At 36.9% G+C, this 17,288-nt stretch overlaps 1 protein-coding gene across 1 annotated transcript; it reads right to left on the bottom strand.

The window, feature by feature from the left end:
* Nucleotides 1-5,498: 5,498 nt before the first annotated feature.
* Nucleotides 5,499-15,863, bottom strand: prph (peripherin). The gene is made up of 9 exons (XM_060857572.1): nt 15,220-15,863; nt 11,161-11,221; nt 10,827-10,922; nt 10,521-10,685; nt 10,159-10,284; nt 8,642-8,862; nt 7,249-7,298; nt 7,074-7,147; nt 5,499-6,271 (listed from the first exon to the last, which is right to left on the bottom strand). The coding sequence occupies exons 1-9, from the start codon at nt 15,741-15,743 to the stop codon at nt 6,212-6,214; spliced, it is 1,377 nt and encodes a 458-aa protein (XP_060713555.1). The 5' UTR covers nt 15,744-15,863; the 3' UTR covers nt 5,499-6,211.
* Nucleotides 15,864-17,288: the final 1,425 nt, after the last annotated feature.

Genomic DNA, 17,288 nt, shown 5'->3' on the forward strand with positions numbered 1-17,288 from the left:
AATAATACATGGGGGGCACGGTGGCTTAGTGGTTAGCACGTTCGCCTCACACCTCCAGGGTCGGGGTTCGATTCCCGCCTCCACCTTGTGTGTGTGGAGTTTGCATGTTCTCCCCGTGCCTCCCCATTGTCCGTAGTGTGTGATTGTGTGAGTGAATGAGAGTGTGTGTGTGTGTGTGTGCCCTGCGATGGGTTGGCACTCCGTCCAGGGTGTATCCTGCCTTGATGCCCGATGACGCCTGAGATAGGCACAGGCTCCCCGTGACCCGAGGTAGTTCGGATAAGCGGTAGAAGATGAATGAATGAATGAATGAATAATAATACATTTCTACAGCTGTAGGTGCAGCACCAGCTTCATACAGCAGAGGGCGCAGTGTACCATTCTGTGTAAACTCCATAGACTGTTGCGTGTGAAATTCCCTGGAGAAACCAAATTAAATAAAACTTGAATACAAAAAACACATAATGCCTTTTATATTATTAAGTCAATTTTATATTACTGTTGCTTTAAGAACAATTAATCACAACAAATAGATTACAATGAGTACATATTTCTTTTTCCTGACAAAATAACAAATCGTTGTCCTAACATATCTACTTTTGTTGGGTCTTTTGGGGGTTTGGGGATGAATTTTGGGGTAAATCTTTGGGGTGCATTTCCATATGGCGCATGTAAAAGTCCACACTTGGGTTTGCATTGAGTACTGCCAGTCTCAAGGATCTCTGGATAGCCCTCAGATATTGTAAATACCAGTGTTAATCATTACTGAAATATATCTTTTTTTGTCTTTGTTTCCTATCTACTTCTAGTCTACTGCTATTTTTCTTTTCCTGCCAATCTGAACTTCTCCACTGCTTTATTACTCTTAGTCAGGCATTTATTTCAATGTATGTTTTCATAAATTAACAAAACTTATTTTAATGGAAGTTCATGGAAAATATATGAAATTTGAAAAAAAAACACATAATGTTTTTATGTGCAAAAAATGTTTTTTTTGCACATAATGCATTCAGTCTTTGTCTGGAGCACTTGCAACGTTGTTGTAATGAGTCTGTCTGTGTTTCTGTCCTGTTTCTGTCTGCTGTCTTTCCCGGTTGTTAATTGTTTGCTCCGCCCACTCTTTGGTTTCCATGGACATTAATTGTACTCCTTCTCTCCTTCAGGTGTGTTGTCTTTGTCTCTGATTGTTTCTGCGCTGTGATTGGTTCCTGTCTGTTATTTATACTCTGTTTGTTCACTTCCCTGGTGTTGGTCGTTATTGCATGTTGGATGTTGGTGTGCCTGTGCCTGTGCCTGTGCCTGTGCCTGTGCCTGTGCCTGTGCCTGTGCCTGTGCCTGTGCCTGTGCCTGTGCCTTGCATCGTAACAGTTGTAGTATTATTTCACCCCACCTGTCCACCAGAGTCTGTGTGATTAACACCTGGCTATTCTCTGGTGTGCATGTGCCAAGGTGTTTTCTTCATATTCATTTGACAACAGTGATGTTGTCCTTGATCCTCCTATTCAGCTGCACCAGTTCTAATGGATTGCAACTCTTCTCACACAACCAAAGCTAAATTAAACTACTAGGCCAGAAAGTACCACTCTCCAATACCTAACAGTGGTTCAGATGCCACTACAAAGTGATTCTGAGCCCCCTGCTGGTACTTGATTAAGATGACATTTCCATCAATGCCTCAAGAATATTTTAACCAGAAAACAAACCAACAGCCAAACCACACTTCTCACTGTTAGCTCTGGCAGCATATTGTAAAGGGTAATCATCTAGCAGCCCACATACACAACCAGTAAGCATCAAAGCAGCCATAAGGGGATCTCTGTGGTGAGATCCTTGGCTATTATTTCAAACACTAATTGGTTTGGTCTGCATCACATCATTGGTATTTCCACCAGATGTAATATCAAATTGTGAAGTCCCCTGTCCCAGAATTGAGGGCAGACACTAATGACTACCCTCACTGCATGTAGCATATAATGTGTCCCTATGCATTTTGACCTGCATTCTTGGACTGCTTTTGGTCCAGGGCTAAAAAGTCCAATAGAGGAAAGCACAGACTTCAGGATTTTATAACTAACAGAGTAACAAAGATTGGCCATGTTGCCCTACTAGACCTGAGCCTGTGGTCCCACAGTTCACCTATAAGAGCAACAGGTTGTTATAACTGAGCTCCCGGAACCCCGGCATGCATTCATCCTGTGAAAAAGCTTCTGAGTAGTACCAGTTCATCCCCTTCTGTTCATGTTGGGAAAACTGCACAGAGCCCACCAGTGATAATGCTGGCTTTGATGTTTAGGTCTTGGCATATGTGCACTCCCACTGGAGAAATTCCAGATGTTAAACAGCACCTATGGCAGGTGTCTGGGGTTCATAGTGCCACAGATACCTCACCTCCTAATGCTATGAGATGGTTCTGCAAAAACAGATTAAATGTAGTAATATGATCATGTAGACACTTAAATATTTGCTTCTGAATAAACAAATATGAAATGGCCAGACATATTGTATTTACGCTTTTTTTTTAATTCATAACTGACACATGTGTACTATAGCAGTTGATTTAGTGAGTGAAAAATCTTTTGAAATATGTTTTGTATAAACATGTATAGGACTAAACTTGGGGGGCACGGTGGCATCTGTGGAAAACTGTCCGTAGTGTGTGAGTGCGTGAGTGAATGAGAGTGTGTGTGTGCCCTGCGATGGGTTGGCACTCCGTCCAGGGTGTATCCTGCCTTGATGCCAGATGATACCTGAGATAGGCACACTCTCTTCGTGACCCGAGGTAGTTCGGATAAGCGGTAGAAAATGAATGAATGAAGAACTAAACTCTGAGGACTGAGAAGCATAAATAAAGAAAGAAAGAAAGAAAGGTGCTACCATCGATGTGGTCTGCTGTTTCCAGCTGTACCTGCAACACCAGCTGGAACAATAACAAAAATTTATAATTGTAACAGTGATCTCAGCAAAACTGCACATTTCTCCTATTCAAATTATTTTATGACGTTGACATCTTTGATCTCATAAATACTAGTTGTATTACCTCAACCATCATATTCTATGATGTTTTTAAGTATAAAATATGCAGATACACCTGCATGCACATATGGCATCAACCCGAAGTGCACACTGTCTGATATGTTCATGTCTCTATTTCTAAAAGCAGTATGTTTACGATTAGCACATGCATTCACTTATTCACTTATTCACTAATTAAATTGGAAAATCAGTCCTCATCCATTAACTCTCTCTATGCATTAATAATCCATCCATTATTTATCCAGCACAGCTTGTATCTAGGGGACATATTTGAATATGACTGAACTAATTTTATTTGGCTAATTTTGTCATTGTGTCATTACCTTAATGCAGGACTGTAGAGTTTTTTGTGTAGGAATTAAACTGTAGTTCCTGCATTAAACACTGTGTCGCTAAAGACATACAAATATAAAAGTTTGCCAATATTAGAAGGCAAGCTATCCTGTTAACTCAACTAATACACTTTTTCCCTGCTAACCAAGCTCAAGGAAATGCTACAAGGTCTAGCTGATATGTCACTTTGTAGCCCAGCGTGGAAAACCTTTGGCAAAGAGTGACTTTTGCAGCTTGCAAAGCATTTTTCTAATGAAACTGAACAAGAGCTGATGATGGAGATCCAAAATAGTTGACAGCCCTTTGACCTGTGTGATTTGACAAGTTTCTCAGCTTCAGGAAAACACCACTATTCACATTAGATTTAGTAACTAGTGTCTGAAATCTTTATTCATAAAATACTTTCAAGCATTCAGCAAAAGGTTTTAAAAAAGCAGTATTAATGATGATCAATGTTATTACTACAGTCTGTGGCCTGTGACTGCCTTATCTTCCATTTAGCCCCTAAAAGAACCTGTAATAAACTGATAGACCAGTTGTTTTGTCTTTTGCTCTTCAACAGTGTTTTTTTTCCTTCACAGCCCCAGGGCCTTCAGTTTGAGACAGAGCTCAGGATTCTATCTGTGCTGAATTTGATGTGATATTTATGTTCTAAGGTTTCCCAAACCTCAGAAAAGCAAGTAGTTCCAAGTAATTGTCTGTCCATGTGTATAGAAGCAAACACAAAGTAAAAAAAAAGTATTTAATTTTTAAAAATATAATAAGAAAGAAACAGGCTCCCCGTGACCCGAGGTAGTTCGGATAAGCGGTAGAAGATGAATGAATGAATGAACGAATGAATAAATGAATGAATGAATAAGAAAGAACAGGTAGCATACCCATTCACACCCTCGCTCCCCATGGCCATAGTTGTGCTAGAGATTTTTGTGATTTTCTGAAGAAAACTAATTGAATTGGTGAAATATAACACAGGATTTGTGTTTTTAACTCCTCCCAGTGAAGAAACATATGTAATTACTTTGTGTGATAGCTGTACTCATGTTCAACTCATGTGAATAGAGTAATTGTGACTGACTGAATGTGTGTTGTGATGACATTACACACCACGTTTTGGAATATCTGTAGTAAATTAGAAAATTTGGAAGCTACTCTAAATATTGCAGTGTTTGCTTTAATTGTTAAATCCTGGAGGGACTGGCAATATTCCATTGTCTTATCAAGTCCACTAACTATTATGGCTCTAGTATTTTGATGAATAAGGTACATGAGTGAATGAACTAAATCGTTTAGAGGTGCGAAAAATATGTAAAATAAGAATTACTCAAACTAGTGTAATAGTAGCCATTTAACACTCCTAATATGTTTACAAATCAGTTATATCATTGCTATTTGCTGGTCAATTTTGGCCCTCTATTGTTACATAAAAACTCAAAACAGTGCTAAAACATATTTTACTCTAAACTTAATTTGACTATACTTACCTGTACCTATTAACTGTGACAATTTTGCCAAGGAAACTCCTTGTCAAACTCATTGATGTGACATGAAGAAAGAAGGAACTGGCTCAGAATGGAACCCATCCTCTCCTAGGTGACACCTGTGTGTGATAAAAATGTGTGTGTGTGTGTGTGTATGCATTTACTTCCTGGATTAAATATACAAAGTAGAAGATACAGGTAAAATCTACAGAAATTTAGAAACAAACATGTGCATTAATGAATTTGAGTTTCCTTAACCCTAATTCCTAACTCCTACCTCTAACACCGGCCACTAACCCCTAAACAGAAGCCACATATTTTCATAACTGGTTTTTCATTCAAAATTCTAAAATATTCAGATAGATTGTGATGACTATAAAGTAAGATGCTGTTAGGAAACCAAGCTGAGTTTTTGTTTGCAAACTAATATCCATTTAGAACCAAATTATGGGAACCAAATAGCCATTACAGTATTTTTTCTAGGGTTGTTTTCCCAGTGTATATACATTTCACCGTGATGTTCATGATGAAGTCTTTGTCTAAGAACAAAAAAGTACACAGGAACAATGATGAATGGTTTAATGATCTATGCATTTTTTTTTGTGTGTGTGTGTGTGTGTGTGTGTGTGTGTGTGTGTGTAGAATAAACAAGAATTTTTTGTTTCACTTGGCTTTATTTCCCCAAACATTTGCTTTGTTTCATTCTCAGTAATGCTGCAGTAATCATGTTCAGTTGATCAGACTGTGGTGAATGGGGTGGATCTTGAGACATAAATCACATTCTATTTGAAGCTGCCTGGTGAGGCCAAAAGTGCTTACATTACAGGAATAACAACTAAACTATGACTACTCATGATGTTACTCTATATAGGTGAAATAGAAGGAGATTAAATGCAGAGATGCAGAGAAAGCAGATTAAATGGATATATCGCGCCTTAGGATGGGTGTAATTTTCACATGCATGAGAGATGTAGAAAACATTTGCTGTAAATAAAGGCCACCACTGGTGTTTAAAAGGTGACTGGTTGACTTCATTTTGGCTAAAACCATGTTTTTTTTTTTTATCAGAATATGATAACTGGGTGTATATTGAACTTTGTAAATGGAGATGATATATAGAGCATCTTTGACAGTTTGCCTAAATGTTATGGTTAAGGCTAAGTTGTTAGCACCATTGCGCAGTGATAGTATGCACCCCATTCAGAATCACAGTATTAAGTTAAAATGAATGGCAATATTTTCTTGAAACGTTTTTTTCTATCAGTAGTAAATATCAGATTAAAGGCTTAAACAGATTACATGTGTTATTATTTTGTGTATGTTTTGCTCCAGCCTGCACTTTCTTGGGTCCTCAATTCCTGAACATCTCAGTTAGATTCCTTAGTATCTCGAGGGGTGTCTTTCTCCTTCCTGGACTCCTTCACCACCTGAGTAGGAAACAAGATGATGTTACTGAACAAAAACTGTAATTAGAATATGCTAAATTCTATCCTTTATTTCATAAGCTGAAAAAAGCCTGAAGGTTTCCACACTGAATTGTCATTGTATCAGGTCATCATATCAAATAGGTTGCTTGCAATGTGTCCAGTTCTATTCCGCTTGTCTCTCTGTATCTTTCAACTACTCCTTTTCAGTCTGTCCTTCCTATTTACTTTCTCTGAGTAACTATTTCAGATGTTTCAGCCTCTCTACCTGATAAAGTGGCCACATACTGTAAGTATAAATCAAACGAACAAAACAAAGCAAGATAGAAGTCCCTGTCACATATGAAAGTACACTTACATTTTTTCCTTTGTAGCTAGCATGATAGGGAGCCTGTCAGACTGCAGAGTAAACCATGATTCAACATTCCTTGACCAGAAAGGGTTAAGGACCTTAGAGGACCTCACACAACTTTCTGATCAGCAGCCTAGAGCCTCAACCATTGACCCATTACAGGCCCAAGGAAAGAAGATAACAATTCTATAGTTGTGTACGATATGTAATATTAAAGTATATTTTAAGTTTCTTTATTAATATATTGGCCGACATTTAAGGGGTGCATATTAGACATATGACATACATACGTATATATATATATATATATATATATATATATATATATATATATATATATATATATATATATATATATATATATAATTAAGGAATTTAAGTCCTTAATGAAAAATTGTGCATTACAGTACATACATTCTATGAAATTGAGTAAAAATACACAAGATGTTTTACCTCTCCATCACGGGTCTCAACAGTTTTGATCACAACTTTTTTACCATGTCCAGCATCATGGGGCAGGTCATAATCTAATAAATCAGAAACATAGGGTTAAAAAACATAAAAATTATTATAAACAAAAAAATAATGTTTAGTATAAAATATGTAATGTTTAATATTGCTGACTTACCCCCATTGCGCATGCTGAATGATGATATGTTCATGACAGGAACGGCAATTCTGAAAAAAACAAAAAACAAAACAAACAAATGCCATGTTTGCTGTAGAAGAGACAGGTTCTTATTAAAGTTCAGTAAAACAAGTTACTGTTTGTGGAATCTGGTACTCTGGTATTTACAGCACAGTGTACATTTTTCACAAAAAAAAGAGCTGCTAGAAAAGATAACATTGTTCTATTGCAGCCTATTTAGAATCCAGTTCATTGGCTGCTTGCCTTCTTATAACCCTTATAGAATATAAAAAATATAAACTCTAGTGATATGGTGATATATATTAATTCAATTAAAGAACCATTTCATCATATTCCAAACATTTGTAGATAACTTGAATTTGAATAGTTCAATCTACAGTATTTATAAATTCCAAATGTGTATTTGTCATGATGGAAGCACCTGTCTCGTCCTCCGATCGCCAACAGAGGGAACCTTCCCCAGAGTACTAACACTTCCGGACTACATTTCCCATAAGCCACATGCCGGGACTGATTGCACCGCCACCTGTGGCCAATTACCAAGGTGCCTATTTAAGGCAAACTTGAACTTGACTCCAGTCTTGATTTGCTACGGCTGTCAATTTGAGCGTTTTCTAGTTATTCCCATTTCTGTATTTTGCCCCACGACTGTTTTCTGCCTGCCCTGACCTCTTGCCTGTTATTCTGACCACGTCTTTGCCTTACCTAAGCTGTCGTGTTTACCGGTATCGAACTCTGCCTGTTGTTGACGAGCCAACAACCTGCCTGTTGTCTATTAAAGCTGCAAATGGATCCTCAGTCTTACGACTCGTCATTACAGTATTATTTGTCTTTATGGACACACACACTTTTTTTAGTGGGAAGAATTAGCAGTTATGCTTTACCTCAGCAGGTACACAACAGAAAACTTTAACTATAATTACCATAATATTGGTGTAGTGCATAAATATTTGGATAAAGTGCAACATGAGCAATCTGGGTAAGATGTTCTCTCATGTCTGCATCTGTCAACCTTTTTTTTCAGCTAAGGTTTAATATCCACATGGCATCTGTTCATAATCATTAACCGCACTGGACGTCAATCATGGATTTTCCATTTTATCTCATTAATCAGAAAGTATTAAAATTATGATCTGTGGTAATCATCGGCCCTCAACAGGTGCAGTAGAGGAGAACAGGTTGAAACTAAATAAATTCTTATAAAGCTGACCTATACTTTATTAAAGCAGATTCTGTGCAACTAGTATTTGGTCTGGTTTCAGTATGTAAACTAAACTAGACAAGACCTAGCATTGTATTAGTTATTTGATAGGTGTGTTGGTGATGCTGGTCAATATTGATAATGTTTATTCAGTTCATTTAAATCAAATACCTGCTTTCCTCTCCTTCTAGCAACTTCCTATAAGTTGCAATCTCAATGTCCAGGGCCATCTTGACATTAAGCAGGTCTTGATATTCCCTCAGGTGACGGGACATTTCATCCTTCAGGTGGCGGATCTCATCCTCCAGACGGTTGATGTTGTCCTGGTAATTTCCAGCCTCCTGTCCAAACTGGTCCTCCATTTCCCTCATCTGCCTCTGCAGAGCCTCATTCTGTTTAACGTAAGTGTAGAGAATTAGTCGTGAGTAGAATTTGTATATATTTTAACACTGTACAGTAAAATGTGATTACAGAACAATATTAAGTGGCATAATGCAAAATGCAAATTGAGAGTTTTAATTATTCAGTGATAGAAACTGATTACAACTGGTTACAAACTACTCCTAAAAAGTAGCCAACATTTTTTTTGAAGTCACGTTTCATGCAATCTAGAAATCTGGAAAATTTTTTTATTTCTGTGATGTTATTTTGTCTAATGATAAAGCAGAATCTTTTAAGACTTTTAAATGATTATGTGGCACCAAAACAATAATATTCCTACCCTTATCAAAATATATTGACACAAAAAATCTAACAATCATAAAAAACAAAAGCACTAATATTTCTTAAAATTATCTGCCTTAATTATGTTCTAAATGACCTGCCTCTGTATCTCACCTCAAACCCTTTCAAAAATACCTGTCACAACCCATATCCAATTCTTTAAATTCAATTCAATTCAAATTTATTTGTATAGCACTTTTTACAATTGACATTGTCTCAAAGCAGCTTTACAGAACATAAACATAGAACAAAAGGGTATTATAAAGAATAATATAATGATTAATATAATATAAAATACAAGATTAATATTAGATATATTTAAATGTGTTTGTATTTATCCCCAATGAGCAGGTCTGAGGTGACTGTAGCAAGGAAAACCTCCCTTGAATGGAAGGAAGAAACCTTGAGAGGAACCAGACTCAAATGGGAACTCATCCTCATATGGGTGTTCTTCAGCAATGTCAGAATACAGAATTGTTCAGTAATGTCATAATCATAATTAAAGTTTCAATCTGTAGCAGTAAGGATATAGAGCAGAATCTTGCACCAGAATCAGAGATTATGTAGAGTAACAATGTTAACTGAAGCCAGTATATGAAATATTGCCCATGGAGTTTTGCTAAATACATATAATTATCTGTTGCAATGGCCTTGTAGAGGATTTGGGATAAGGAGAACATTGTGAAATTATTTTAATAAACCATACCTTTAACATTTCAAAATTTTAATGAAGTTTTCTGCCTCTACAAATTGTATTTCATGAAGAAATTATTTCAGATTTCTACTAAAAATAGTCAGGTGTAAGGTAAATCATTGATCACTAACGTGCCAACAAGAATGACCTGCTGAAACATCAGCTTCAGCTTACAATGCCTACCTATGTCCCTCTCTTTTATTTTATGTAAACAAGTACACACATGACTTCAAGACAAAACCCAGTTGAAATAAAGGTTATCTGAGCTCACCGTGCTCTTAAGGCCATCAATCTCACAGTTGAGGCTCTGAATCTGCCTCCTGAACTCGTTGGCCTCCTGCTTGGCCTGTCTCATGGCATCAGCATTGCGCTTGGCAGAATCGGTCAGGTCAGTAAACTGCAGTGCAAAAACAGAGCATTAGATTTCTTAATTTTTATTTTCTTTTTATTTTATTTTTTTACATGTGTGAGAGTTAAATCTAGTACATGACTGAGCATTTTGTATATTAGCATTGAGGACTGAGCATTTTGTATATTAGAATTGTACACTGTGTGTATTATTAACACTGATTAACTGAATTGGTGCCTCAGAACAGGTGTGAACTGGGTGTGTCTTGGCCTTCTTCTCCTCACCTTGGATTTGTACCACTCCTCGGACTCCTGCATGTTCTTTGTTGCAATGTTTTCATATTGAGCCCTGATGTCTCTCAGAGCCGAAGTCAGGTCAGGGCGTACCGTGGCCTCCACCTCCATTTTCATCTGCTGGGTTTCATAGCTCACTTGCACGTCTTGGATTTCCTATGTGTAAAGGATACAAAAACATTCTTCATTTTTTTCCAAGACTCACCTAAATAATAATTATTTTTGCCTTAATTATGATTTGTTCAGACTGTAATTGCAGGTAATTTCTTCTGTCCTCCAGCATTAAATGAACTTCACCTCATCATGCAGCTTCTTGAGAAATTCAATCTCATCCATCAGAGACTCGATTTTGCGCTCCAGCTCCAAACGGACCAAAGTGGCATCATCCACATCCTGCAAGTACACACAAATATGACGACATGAACTCAAGACAAAATAAAAGGAAAAAGCCTTGAAGGCTCTCCATTTTAGAGATAATAATATAATACATCCCAAAATATTTTTCACATTCTTTTCCACAGTCAGCTAGTACAAACCCGTGTTTTTGGTGTATGGGGTCATAGTGAGTGTAAAAGACACTAGAGAGGCCGGCGTGTGTGTGTGCGCGTGCGTGCGTGTGTGTGTGTGTCACCTTTCGGAACAGGATCAGTTGGTTCTCAGCATCTTGTCTTTTCTGAGTCTCCTCATCCAACCTGCAGGACACAAAGGAATTAAATTAGTGTATTTTCTTTATCTGTATACAGTTTTAGGATGTATATACAAATACTTCTGTTAGTAGATGATTTATAGTCTGCCATAAACCTGTTTTAGTATCTATAATTTGTCACCATACATTTACTCTTAAAATTAATTTATTTTCCTGATTTCGAATAACCTGGGCATGTGTTTAAAATATTTTCCATTATAAATATATTAATCTGTCCATGGTAAAATCAAATATTTTATGTCAAATCAACTACATCTGTGCTAAGGGGGACAGTGTATAAATTAAATTATCAATGAAACATTGCTTTTGATAATTACATCAAAAACACTTTTGATTAGCATAAAATACAATATGAAAATAGCTGAAAATGTCATACAATTAACAATATAAGCATAAATCAGTAATAGGAATTATTTTCATTTACGATTATTGTTAATCGAAGATCAAACACTTTATAATCACAAGACTATTGGTAACTAATCATGACATCTATTTTCTCTTACTCTATTTTCCTGACTGAATATTTTCATATTTTCAGTTCTGTCCATTAAAACATATAAGACGGTCTCCAACTTGCCCAAAATAAGGGTCTTTAAAAGACAGCTATCTTTATGCTTGTTATTATATAAGAATATCTTGGGAGTGCAAATGTTGTAGCCTCCTGCTGGCTGAAAAACAGTGATGATAATATTTTGAAGCAGCCGTGATAACAATATTGTCATGTGGAATACTGCAGTCTGTGCCACAGTACTGTTGAATTTTTTTTTTTAATTTGATTGATCAAAAAGCTTTTTTTTTTTTTCTTCATATAACAGCATAGCTGAGATTTTAGCTACTCCTTCATGGCAAAAATAAAAATATTACAGATTTACATTTATGCACTTGTTCAAATACATTATTGTTTAGCTAACATAGGGATATACATTGTGGACACAACATACACTAACAAAAAAATAAGTAATTGGAAAAAGTGTGATGTTTTCTGTTTGTTTAGCCTTTATGGAAGGAGTCTCCAGTATCAGTGCACTGTCACAGTCAGAGGAAAAGCCGTTCCTCTGTCCATGAATGTTTAAAAGACAAAGACCTTGCTGGTACCATGACAGGGTGTGTGCATGGAACGAACCAAAGGAGCCAATACAATAATAAATACCATAACAATTAATGATTGTGTGTATTACCATAGAAAAGACATTTGAAGAAGCTTGGTGAGGTTATTCAGTCACAGTTTGAGATGGTGACGTGCAATTAGGCTAAAACAAAAGGCTTTCAAAACTGTACAAAAGAAGTGAACTGTGGCATCTTAAGCACTTAAGAACACTCTTAAGAAGAGAAGCAGGTGAGGGGATGACTGTGAACAGGAAGTAACTTGTTTCACAGACATTCTATCTGATAAGTTTGGTGTGTCATTCTTTAATAAATACCAACTTGTTAGTGTTGCAAATAAATATCAGACGAATAACAATGGAACTGAACAAGAATCAAAGACAACAGAAGAATAAAACACAACAGGACATGCTGTCAAAGAAAAATAATCAACACTATTTTCCTTCCACAGTGCGCCATGTTTTATTTAATTGCTTACAAATCACATAAATGTTATTTGTCCATTTCATCTAGAAATAAAAAAGTAATGCATATTAAATGTGGTACAGACTATAATAGGTGTGCATACAGATAGGGTTTTAAATCTTAAAAGTAACTACTTATACCAAATAATGCCTATTTTATACAGCCCTACTGTCATGAAGATAAGTTGTCTCAGATAGAAAGGAATATGCAGTTATTTTGGGATATTCTAGGATATTGAAAATACTGCACCAAATCTCCATTTACCCTCCTTCCTGGTAATAAATTAGTGGTCCCATGGTGGTAGTTTTTCAGGCTTTAATAGGACTGTCATATCACATCTGTCCTGCTGTCTCGTGTCCCTGTCCTGAATAAATGAGGTCTCATCTGGCTGAGAACCAGAGGATCAATTAGCTAAAAGGATTTGGGCCGAGGGAGAAAATGGGGGTCAAGCTACCCGCTGAGCAAATTCACTAAATCAGGAGTGCTGTAGAGGTGACACATGTAAAAGTGAATGCATTTAGCAATTTAATCAAGGTGAATTAAATACACCTGAAAGCTTGCCCAGACAGCATGAAACTGACTCTGGACAAATCACACAAGATATAAAATTAAGCCTGACATAGGTATTATTTCTATCTTTAAACATGTCTGAGATAAATGTACATGCTTCCAGTGTGCAAAGTTTTATTGCCAAACACTTGATTGTCTTCTTCACCTTCTTCTTCTTCTTCTTCTTCTTCTTCTTCTTCTTCTTCTTCTTCTTCTTCTTCTTCTTCTATTATTAATTTTGTGAGCTATCAGTGTTCCTGCTATTTTTAGCTATGGTCGAAACCTGAGATGGAGACGGGCGTGGTCTGTGTATGTGTGTGTGTGTGTGTGTTTTGTCTGTGTGTGTATGGGCTGTGTTTATCATTTTATTTAATTCATGTTATGAGAATATGTTGTTTGGTTCATTTTGGTAGCTAGCAGCAGCCCATGAGCCTACGATATCCAATTGCTACCATGCTGCCTTCTACATCGAACCACATTGATTTTTCCTTTGGTTTCTTTTTTTCTGCCTCCACCATTCTCTCTCTCTCTCTTTCTCTTTCTCTTTCCACACCCTACCGACCCCTGTTAGTCCTGTTTAATGAAACAATAGTACGCATTGCTTTGAGTAAGTAGACTGTATATATATTATTTGATCTTGGTTTCACCTATTTGCTTTTTTCTAAGAAATAAATCATTAGTTAATGGTTAATTACTTATATTGTCTCTAAAGTCTGCCATAGTGTTATAAAGAATATTAAGAAAGTATGCTTTTGTGTGTGTTTTTAAATCAAGACATCCTTTAAACAAACTTTGTTAACCTATGTGTTAGTATTTTTTATATTGTAATATATTTTATACGATGTAATATATTTACAATATGAACTTAGGGACAATATAGTGCAGCATTTTATGCAATGTTGTGTTCAGTTTAGATTAATAGAAAATAAAATAGCACCTTAAAATGGTACATAAGATTAAAATAAAATTGGTTGTCGGTTATCTTGGATAACTGCAGGCGCAGGATGTTAGTGTACCTTAATGTATGCGTATTTAAATATATTACTCTAAGATACAGTTTTAACCCCCACTGACTCCAAGCCAACCACACTCCCAAGGCGGCCATAACATGAAACTGATTTGTGTTGCAGCCACCCTTTGTCTCATTGCCATTCCCACTCAGTACCACACCCTCCCATGGTCTGACGAGACACAGCCTAAATGATTAGACTAATAAGAAATATGATGCTACCAAGGGTTTTTCATATGTCTACATACATCTCAGTGTGTGAGCATCAGAAGAAGCATTGAGTGCATAAAAGTAATGTGACCTGCAGATATCAGAACCATCATGAATTCCCATAACCACACCCAAACAACCTGACAAACACTTCTGCATCTGCTCTCTTGCTGGAAACTGCCTTGTGTCTCTTATTAAATATATGATACTATATGATTCAGATCAAATTTGTGTGCCTATTTATTTAGCTTTTAGAATTAGAGTGTCAATCCACAATTCAATTTGTATAGCAAAAATCAAATAGAAGTTGTCCATAATTATTTAAAAATTATTTTAAAGCATAATATTATATATTTGATTGACATTGGTATATGCTATACACCATTGTTATTCTTCTAAACAGAGATTAAAGTGACATATAAAGTGCTGTTGCATTTGTATTACTCTTAGTTTACTTTAAAACTGAAGGAAGGCTGAAGGAAGACTTTTGAAACTACTGATTTTATTCTATTTTCTGATACTTGACAAACAATTAAACATATTTTAAGCTTTAATATTCATATTCATTCATTTTAATATTCACTATTCCCAATCACTTGCCTAAAGTTTTATAAATGTATCAGAGAACTTCATAAGATTTCTCTCACCTCTGCTTGAGCAAGGCCAGATCTTCAGCCATGTTATCTCTGTCCACCTGCATCTGATCTCGCTCCTTCCCAATGAGATCAACCTGTCTGCGCATCTCCCTCATCTCATCCTGACAGAGCTGGCTGGCGCGGTTCGGATGTCCCTGCTGATGTTTGCCCTTGTACTGGTTGAGCTCATGGGTGAGTGTTGCGTTCTGCTGCTCCAGGTAGCGCACTTTCTCGATGAAGATCGCAAAGCGATCGTTCAGCTCCTGCAGCTCCTGCTTCTCATTGCTGCGTGTGCTGAGGAACTCCTGGTTGATGCTATCAGCCAAGGAGAAGTCCACTTTGTCATAGGAGAGGCGAGGAACCGATGGAGCCGGACCACTGGACCGGACCCTGAAAGAACGCGTGGACACGGAAGCCGGGGCCGGGCTCAGGTAACGGGAAGAGTACGAGGTGTAGGCAGGCATGGGGGACATGGTGGAAGGTCCACCAAAAGTGCGGCGGTAGGAAGTGCGGCTTGATTGTGAAAAGTGACTCATGATTGCTTTTCTTTCTAAATGCACTTCTTGTTCTCACTCTCAAGGATCTTTCTCCTTCTTTGCAGGGATGTCTGGCAGTGGAGGATGCTGGGCAGCAGGAGCAGTAGGGCATCTGTGTGAGGAACACACACGCTTTTATACCCCTGAGTGAGTCATCTCTCCTCCCCCGACCTTCCAATCTTCACGATCTCTCCATCCATTGTCCATCCATCTTTCTTCCACATGCCCTCAGCCACTCCCTCCTCACAACCTGCTCTCATCCTCACCATCTCTCTCTCTCTCTCTCTCTCTCTCTCTCTCTCTATCTTTCTCCCCTTCCGTTCTCCTTCATCAACCCCTCCCTTTCTTCCTGCACTACTGGCACGAGTCCTAAACATCTTCTAGAATAAGACATCATATCTAGACCCACTGCCCCACCCTGCTAGCATTAACAGCATCTGCAACCACAGATTCAACACAAAACACTCCTCCCCTAACTGTGAACTGAATAATGTAGATATTACACATTTTAGGAATAACTTTGACACTCACCCCAGACCAAACCATCAAGAACAAGGTTTAATTTTAAAATAAAGTCTTGATAGCAACTGTTTTTCACTTGGTATTAAACATATACATCAAACATCTGAGGAAAAGCGGCTCCTTATGTTCTTCCTTTGTGTGAAAGTGAAAAGTATTGACGTTCTCAGAGCACAGCATAAGGCATGACTCTGCAATCCTACTCCTAAGCACCAGATTGCAAAGTGCTGTATCATATTTCTTTTCTTTTTGACAAAGAACATGCAAATAGTGAAATTTAGATAATAATAGTTGAATAGTTATATCATTAGTTTATTTTATTTATTTGCTTTAGTATGATTGATCAGGGTGAAAGTCTTTTTCTGGAAATGTATATAACAGAGTACAGGGGGGGTGGGGTGTGGATGCATGCTTTCAGCCTTAGTGTTGATGTTTCTCTATAGAGAATTTATATTTGGGTATACAGTTAATCAGGTCATACACTTCATATATTTTATTTAGCTCCTTTCTGGAAGAAATTAAGACTAGAATAGGGGGATAATGAATTTGTAGGTCTAATAGCTGGACAGTTTGTTTTGTACATCCTTCTAAAAAATAAAAACAAATTAAGATTTGTTCAGATCTTTAACACAGAATTTGTTGGAACAGTAGTATATGTGTTTATATGAGAAAAATTAGTATATGAGAAAAAACAAAAATACAAAATCTATTGACATTTCAATAGTAATGAAGCTAGCAAGAGAAAAAAAAACAAATGAGTACACTCCATCTCATTTCCTAATCACTGTAGCAAAGAGAAGGAAACATATTACCTACTGTTAATAAATAATATCAATAACATCAATATATCTTTAAAAAAAAGATTGTTAAAAGCTTCATGATAGGGTGCTTTTGCAAATGTTGTCCTTTTTTAATTTGCTAAACTGGAAAGGTACATAGCCTGGGCTGAAACTGTGTTAAACAAATAACATAAGTTTTCATACATAACACATTTCTGAGTAAACACTTAATGTCAGTTCTTATTTC

The sequence above is a fragment of the Tachysurus vachellii genome, chromosome 22 (genome assembly GCF_030014155.1).
Source record: "Tachysurus vachellii isolate PV-2020 chromosome 22, HZAU_Pvac_v1, whole genome shotgun sequence".
Classification (NCBI taxonomy): Eukaryota; Metazoa; Chordata; class Actinopteri; order Siluriformes; family Bagridae; genus Tachysurus; species Tachysurus vachellii.